Source organism: Xenopus laevis, chromosome 1S (genome assembly GCF_017654675.1).
Source record: "Xenopus laevis strain J_2021 chromosome 1S, Xenopus_laevis_v10.1, whole genome shotgun sequence".
Taxonomy (NCBI): Eukaryota; Metazoa; Chordata; class Amphibia; order Anura; family Pipidae; genus Xenopus; species Xenopus laevis.
Window position 1 is genome coordinate 121,962,398 of NC_054372.1, and position 8,606 is coordinate 121,971,003.

At 39.2% G+C, this 8,606-nt stretch overlaps 1 protein-coding gene across 1 annotated transcript; it reads right to left on the reverse strand.

The window, feature by feature from the left end:
• Nucleotides 1-365: 365 nt before the first annotated feature.
• rfk.S (riboflavin kinase S homeolog) lies at nt 366-7,735 on the reverse strand. Its single transcript, XM_018232915.2, has 4 exons — nt 7,048-7,735; nt 4,939-5,090; nt 3,130-3,232; nt 366-1,427 (listed from the first exon to the last, which is right to left on the reverse strand). The coding sequence occupies exons 1-4, from the start codon at nt 7,181-7,183 to the stop codon at nt 1,300-1,302; spliced, it is 519 nt and encodes a 172-aa protein (XP_018088404.1). The 5' UTR covers nt 7,184-7,735; the 3' UTR covers nt 366-1,299.
• Nucleotides 7,736-8,606: the final 871 nt, after the last annotated feature.

Sequence of the window (8,606 nt, forward strand, 5' to 3'; positions counted from 1 at the left end):
CAAAATTAGGAATGCACTGAATTCTGGGATTTGGCTGAATCCTTCATGGGAGATTTGGTTAAGCAAATCAGGGCAGGTAAGGGCTAAAAAAGAACCGCACACCTAGCGATTAGAAAAAGTTTAAATGATTGACTTATTCGCGTGACAAAAACTCACGTGATTTGAAGGGTTCAGTTTGGCCAAGCACAAGGATATTCCAAAATCCTACTAATAAAGGCTTGTATTTGCCTGAATATGGTATTCGGTGCATCAATATTGCAAAAATTTATTTCACTTCGTAAAGGAAACTCAAACATATGTTGCAGATCCTGATCTGAAAACATAATCATATAAACTAATGTTCAGATACAAGAACAGTTGCCATATGCAATTCCCCACACTGTTTTATTTAGGTTAATGCTTTAAATACAAGAGACATATTGGGTTACTCATTGTTCACAGTCTGAGTTTCCTGAAGTAAAGGTTTCAATTCTAGTGGTCCTGCCATCTTAAACTGGACAAGTAATCTGTTAATATATTTGTTGTTTTGCTCATTTACAGTTTACTGGGTCGCTTTTAAGATTCTAAAAATATTTGGTACTTTATCTGTCCACCACAAAAAAAAAATCACTTAAGACAGTGAAAACCATCAAGGCAACATGGTGAGAACACTACATGAAGATTTTGGGCTTAATGTAATTACATATGACTTATTAAAGCATATTTTCAAGTTGTGTGTATTTCAAAATGTGCTGTAATTAGGAGATACAATATGCATTGTACATTTTTATCCAATATTGGAATACAAATATATGAGTAGAAAATAACAGTCTATTTTATTGAAAGGCTGGATGAAACTGAACAGGCATTTATCTTAATGTCATTTTGTCTAGATCAGCAGTATGGGCATTTTTCTATTTTAAACAATAAGTTAAATGGGATAAAAGCTAATACAAGTGGTTGCAGCAGTGGCAAAAATGGCTGCCTTACAATCACAAACAAAATTCTCATCTCCTGTTCATATCCCACCTCGGTACACAGAAGCAAAGAGGCCTTGTTTTAATGTACATTAATTGTAATGTACAAAACAGGAATAGGGAAACTAAAGTGCTTTCTAATCTTCCTCACTAATATGGATGTGACTAGACCTGCCAAGATATATCCTTTCATTTAAATAGATGAGTTTAGGGAACTCTTATTATAAAATTTTGAAAATAAATAACCATTAATGTATGCAAGGCTTAAACATTTGACTGGCGCACATTTGTACCAAAAGGGAGAGCGCAAGGAAATGTAGTGTATCACTGAAGAGAAGTGCAGTCAATGACCGTTCATTATTGTATGTGATGGGCTGCAAAAGAAACGGTCTCTAAGCGCTTGGAATTCTGGTAGTTCTAGTCTTTTTTTGGCCTCCTCGATGTCACTGTGGATTGCAGAAATTAAAGCATCTGTATATAAAGGACATTAAAGAAATGAAATTAGATTAATATACAATGTGCATATATTAGGATCTATTATGCAGAAATCTTCAAAATACAGAAATATCCCTCCCTCCTTTCCACACAGTACATTTTAAACAAACAATTCTTATTTATTTATTTGAAGGGATTTCCTTTTTCCTCTGTAAAAAGAAAGTGGGTTTATTTACAAAGACTGAGCAAATTTGCATCTGGGCAATAACCCATATCAGCAAGTGTTGAGCAAGCAGCAGGTAGAACAGTGAAAACGTACCCCCCCCCCCAATGTGCAAATTTGTTCAGTGTTTATTAATTAACCGCATAAACTTGACCAGGCATAGAAGTTATCTGGAATATTTTAGAACCTGGAGTTTCCAGATAATGGATATTTCCTTCATTTGGATCACCATACCTTAACTCTGCTAAAAATCTTATAAACATAAACAAAACAAAAAAAGTAAACTATTTTTAAAAATTATAATTATTTGCTGAAAATGGACTCTAACAGGTTTCTGGATTGAGGATCCCATACATGTACTATGAGAAATAGTTGCAAAAAACTTTTTTTTTTTTGCAACCAACTTTATTTTTTTATTTTTGTTTTGACTTCAAAATACCTTTTTTAGAGTAGAATTCAAAGTATACTTAAGTCTGACAAAGGGTTGTGTTAGAAATGTAAGTATGTATGTATATTTTTATTTGTATAGCGCTCCTTGAGGGCAAAGCACTGTACAGCAAAACAATCATTTTAACATTAGAAATAGTGTTCTTTATGCATAGACTTTATTTGTAGCAGCCAATAGGCACAGCAGTCTTATTAAATGAATTGTTCAGTCTAAAAATAAAAACTGGGCAAATAGATAGACTGTGCAAAATAAAACATGTTTTCAGTATAGTTAGTTAGGCAAAAATGTAATGTGATTGGTTCTCTAACATAATAGCCAGAACACTACTTATTGCTTTTAAGCTCTCTTGATTTACATTGACTGGTTACCCTGGTTACCAGGCAGTAACCAATCAGAGACTTGAGGGGGGGCACATGGGTCATAACTGTTGCTTTTGAATCTGAGCTGAATGCAGAGGATCAATTGCAAACTCACTGAACAGTTATATCCCATGTGCCCCCCTTATTCAGAGTTATAGAGCTGAAAAGCAGGAAGTAGTGTTCTGGCTATTATGTTAGACATCCAGTTACTCCAGCCTTTAACCATTACATTTTTGGCTAACTATATTAGATTTTTTTTTTATTTTGCACAGCCTATTTATTTACACAGTTTTTAGTTTCACACTGAACTGTTCCTTTAAAGTGAAGATTAATCCCTCAGCAGTATGGTAGCTCCGCATCTTTCTAGTACTGGGTGGCCCTATGTTCTAGTCATGTAGGCAAGCTAAACTAAGGAAGTAAGGCAAATGACTGCAGAAGTTAGTTACGGTTCAGCATTACATTCAGATTACAAGTGAGGTTATACATAAGAATTTATGCTGTTGTCATTATTATTAGTTAATTCGTTTTAAACAAAGAGATACATGTATCCCTATAATAAACACCCACATTTACATATTTAGAATGTTCTGTGACCTCTGCTATTAATTTTTTTTCCTATTTATAAATTCACTGCCCTTTTGGGTACCATGAGAACAATAAACATAATAAAAAGGTATAGTACATACTGTATATCACAATTAAACTTACCAAGGGAAGTAAAACTTTTTTCTGGTCTAATGTAGCCGGCAATGACTATACTGAGAATTTCTCCGTAGAAGTCCTCATGAAAATCATGAATTATATGTGTTTCCTTAAAACAAAGGGAAGAGAAAAAAAAAAAAAGAGGGAAAAAAAAGGAAAATAAAAATCTTTTCTTCAACAGGAAAGTAGAGGATTAGTAGAAGTTATTGAAAGCCAAATAATTCTAAGGAGGGTATAAAATAATTAGGGCTTTGTGAGAACTGGAGACTTGGCTTGGAGGAGAGCTGGCTCTTGTACATTGTTTCTATGTCAGGAGAAGCAGTCAGTGCATAGTATTGTACAGTCAGATACTTCTTGCAAAAGCAAATCATTAGAATAGGGATAGCTCTAGAAAAAATGAGTTTCATGTACTTTTAAAGAATCTTTCGAAAAATAATATCTAATTTTTCCCCTTTTGACTTTCCCAATCTCAGTAAGGGACACCCTGGTTTACTAATGAAATTAGAACCAGACAGCCAAAGAGAAATTAAGATGCAAAGCAAAAATTTACAAAATTAAAAGAAACAAAATATAATAAAAGAAAAAAAAGACCAAATGCAGATTGCATATGACTATTGCCTACGATATACTAAAATTTAATATAGGTGAACTACCCCTTCAACTTAAGAGGAAACAGTGCAATACTATGATCCCTCAGCATCACAAAATAGTAAAGTAGTCGCACACATTGAAAATGTAGACAGGGAGCTAACCCCATTTATTGTAACAGCGCTCCACCATGCCGATAAACATTGGGTTGATTTTCAGAAGGAACAAGTCAACAGCTTTATTGCACGCATGGCCACTTTTCTCAGAAGGGGTTATTTACCTATGGAAATGGCAATGCAGTTTGGGTTGTGTGGGTCAAACTCTTTGATCTTTTAAGTCAATGAATACAAGGGGCTGAACTTTCTTTGCCTTAAATATGTGTTTACGAATTTGTTTCTATTCGAATGAATGGAGGGTCAACCTTTAACCCCTCCCCCATGCCCCCTAAAAAGTTAATGTACAGTTGGTGACAATAAATATGGTAAGCTCCCTGCCTGCATGTTATATCATGCAAACAATATGTTTGGTCTATCTCATAAGAATGCACCAATGTAAGCTTACTTAAAAAAACAGTTGTCCAGAAAGCTTACATTCCACATCACACCCAGACTGAAAGGATACATATCAAATAGTTTCCTGTGCATGGTAGTTGGGCTTTATGTTTGCTACAGGAGCTGCAAATCTCATTACTGTATGTGAGAAACTAACTCAACAAGGTGTGGTTTTATCTTCCTCCATCTGATCAGTTAGGATGTTAGCTTGTATAAATGTGGTCTGAACAGTAGTGAGGAGGGAACAGCCTGTGGGCAACATGTGACTGGGTGCTTTGCATGTGAATACAGCAGGAGCTGGAAAGACTGACGTGAAGATGGGAGACTGAGCCAACAGATGACCCAGAAAGAAGCAACAAGGGCCTGCTGATAACGATAATGTAGAGTGGATAAATAAGCAAAACCTGTAAATATTGTGAAGTGCTGGGAAAAAGTACTGGAATTCAGGCTAATCAAACCCGCATTAAAAGATGTCTGCTGAAATTTAGGAACCATAAATGGTGCAGCAAACAAAGATGATCAGACCCATGGACATCTAAATTTAGATCTCCAGTCTTTAGAAAGGTTTTTTTTTACCCATGTTTATTTAAAGGCCGTGTCCAAGTCTAGAAGCACATATTCTATAGCATATGTACTATTGACAATATAACAAACGAAGGCCGAAGAACAAGCTTACCATAGATTTCTTGGTGTTTTTGTAGAAAGGATTCCAGCCAATACTCATGACCATTTTGTAAACTTCACCATTTCCCACTTGGCCCCAACCATAATAAATACCAGTAGATATGTCAGCAGGAAGCCTGTCCACAATTTTTTCAGCAAAGTTAGCTATTGTTGATAGGAAAGAATAAAGAACAAAAAAAGTTCACACATAGATTAATAAATGTAATAGCTTTCATTTGTAGTTAAACATAGTATGCATACACAAATACAATAGACACACACGAGTGAATATCCAAAAAAAAAAAAAAACGGCAGCAGGCAAAGCCACTGTTAACTGCAATGTTTAAGGAGAATTCAACCATAAATTTTAAAAAAATGCCCCTAAGTCTTTACTTACCCCTCGGTGCAGATTCTGTCCAGCAGAGTTCACAAGCGCCATCTTCCGGCTCCTTGGTAATCTTCGGAAAGAGAGCGGCATATCAGCAATCTCCGAGAGTTTTGGCGCATACGCAGTTGTCGCAAAGCAGGATATTGCTTCAACTGTGCATGCACCGATATGCTGCTTTCATTCCAAAGAGAAGATGGCTGCCGTGAACAGAATCTGCACCAAGGGATAAGTAAAGACTTAGGTGCATTTGCCCGGGGTAGCAGCTAGGCTGGGGGGGGGAGGGAGGGGGATCTATGTAGGGTAGGTTTTTTTTTACTTTAGGGTTCACACGAGGAGATTCGGGGAGATTTTGTCGCCTGGCGACTAATCGCCCCCTCTTTTGAGCGACTATCTCCCTGAACTGCCTCAGCGTTTTCCCCCATAGGCTACAATGAAAAGTCGCCTGCGCTAATGCACACGCGGCCATGCGTTTTCTATAGTCGCCCGAAGTTGCCTCAGTGAGGCAACTTTGGGCGACTATTGAAAACGCATCAAAATATATATGATATATTATCGCTGTATTAAAATGCATGTCTGTTTGTATTTTCTGCAGCCGTTTGTTGTCCCTCCTGAAACAATGTAGCAGAAGCCAGTGATTACAAAATCTGAGGGGAGGCTGCTATAAATTGTTTCAGGAATCAGAAGCAGATAACAGGAAAGCAAAAACGGTGGACTTACATATACAAATAACGTTAAAGATATATTGTGTAAAAAATAAGAATGCATCAGTGTGTTATACTCATTTAGATATAGAAGAATTGTGCTGATTTATTGAATATCTCTGCGAAAACCCTAATACTCCCTCCCTTCCACTTCCTGCTCCCGGAATTCCCAGGCTGTGCAGGGGAGCCGGTGGTTCTCAGCTCACTGCACTTTAGGACAGGAACCAATCAGCACCTAGCAGGACCTGATAGGGAACTGAAGCCTGGCTGTGCTTGTGAGACAGCAGGGCTGTGATTGGCTGTCCCCCTCCGAGTGTGCTTCAGGCAGGGACTGTTAGGACACGCCCACCCCTCATTTAAAACACAAACAGGGAAAAGAGAATATCTATAGGGCACTCCAATAATTGGGCTATTTTTAAAGATATTATTAATTTTTAGCACCATGTAAAAGCAACACCAATATATTACTTATAACTGCTGGGTTTTTTCATTTATCCTATATGTCTACTTTAAAACCGCCGACTTCTAAAATGTCACTGTAATGTATATGGGAAAGCGGCTTAGAGTGATACAGTCTATTCTCATAATTTATTATGCAATAAAGAGATGGGTGGAGAGTTGCTTTGAGCATATGACAGTTGGGTGATTTCCCCACAGGCAGCCAAGGAAATGACAAGGCTGAAAGGGGAAAATAAATGTTTGATGATGGAATAATGAAGGAGGACACATGACATGACTGGCAGGGAATGATGTAAGGGACACTGCAATTATCCCCATTAAAGAGAAACTATTTGAAATAGGGTATAAAGTAAGGGTTGTCATTGAGAGGCTCCATGCAGGCAGTATATATAAACGATAGGCACTTATTTCTGACACTGACAATAACTGCACGCGTCATGATGACACAAGTGTTCCTCGGCTAAGTACAAATGTTAGTGGCATGTGCCCTTTCACCGAGTGACCAGCAGCAGCACTGAGTGTACGGAGCCCAGCAAGGACCTTATTATCGCTAAGTGACCTTCAGTGTCCTCACCTGTGGGGATGCCCAGCTCCTTGGAGCCTCTGCCGAAACCCTTGACCACCTCGCCCCGGCAGAAATAAGGCAAAGTCTTCATCGCACTGCCCCCCGTATCTCTTCTTGCCGTGATAGACTGAGTCCCAAAGGGCATGCCGCCCAACACTGCCGCGCTCCTTAACAAAAAGCGCACTTCCAGGTCGCCCCGCGACGGCACTAATGTTCAGTTCTTTAGATCCGACTGCCTGACAGCTGATCACTACGAGAACACCGCAAGTCTCACTGTCATCTCACCGGGAAGGAAGCGTCACGACCACACGTATATAAGTGCAGTGACGCAGTACGTAGCCGCCTTGGGGGAGTGACGAACAAGGACGGATTAGAGGAGCGTTGTGCAATCACAGGCTTCTAATAATACGCGGAAGTCTGTACTGGGTATTGTAGGTTGTGACTGTCCGTTCACAAATGCGTTTCTTTGCTCGCAGCTCTTAACTCACGGCCAAAAATACTGGGTTTTTGGTGCAGCCAGAGCCTCAGCTCCCAGTATTGGCCCCATATCCGAGTAATCCATTGTTTTCTCTGCTCACTAGAAGTTATACTTGTGCCATGAAGCAGAGATAGGGTTGCCACCTTTGCTGATGACTAAACACGAACATGGGGGAGGGGCAGTGATGTAGGAACAAACATGATGACGTCAGAGTTGGGCACAATGTGTCATACACCAGAGGAAGGACCCTAGAGGTCCGAAACATGTAGTGCTTATGCATCTTCAATAAAACACAACACTGCATTGTAACCAGCTTTCCAGTGGAATTATTATTTGTACCCTGAAGTTTATGTGGACCTGGCGAACATCACCACTGTATGATTGAGCAATTGACACTACTACACCAAGGAGATATCCAATTTGTGTTTGAATCTTGTTTTTGGTGCTCGTTGGCAGCCAGAGCCTCAGTTCCCAGTATTGGCCCACATTCGAGTAATCCATTGTTTTCTCTGCTCACTAGAACTTATACTTGTGCCAGGGAGCAGAGATAGCCACATCCAGGTAGGGTTGCCACCTTTGCTGATGACTAAAAACAAACATGGGGGAGGTGCAGTGATGTAGGAACAGGCATGATGATGTCAGAGTTGGGCACAATGGGTTATGACACTGGGGCAAGGATATTGCTACTGGCTGGATTTCTATCCAGTTTTCACATTTTTTTAAAGTGTTCATGCCCAGTTCAAAACCACACATATGGCAAGCCTATCTCTAGCTACATTCTGCTTGACGAATAATCCTTTAATTACAGGTATGAAATCTTTTATCCAGAAATCAGTTATCCAGAGAGCTCTGAAATACAGCAATGCTGTCGGGTCAGGTGGCAACACTACATCCAGGGCCGGACTGGGGCTGGGTCCCTACACCTTCCTTCTCAGTGGTGAGAAAGATTGTTCGTTTCAATACACACATGTAGAGCTGAATCGTCAGATATACAGGTAGAAACAATAGAAGTCTACCTGTATCTGATGATTCAGCACTAACAATGGTCGATGTTAAGCTGGCCATACACGGAGAGATCTGCTCGTTTAGC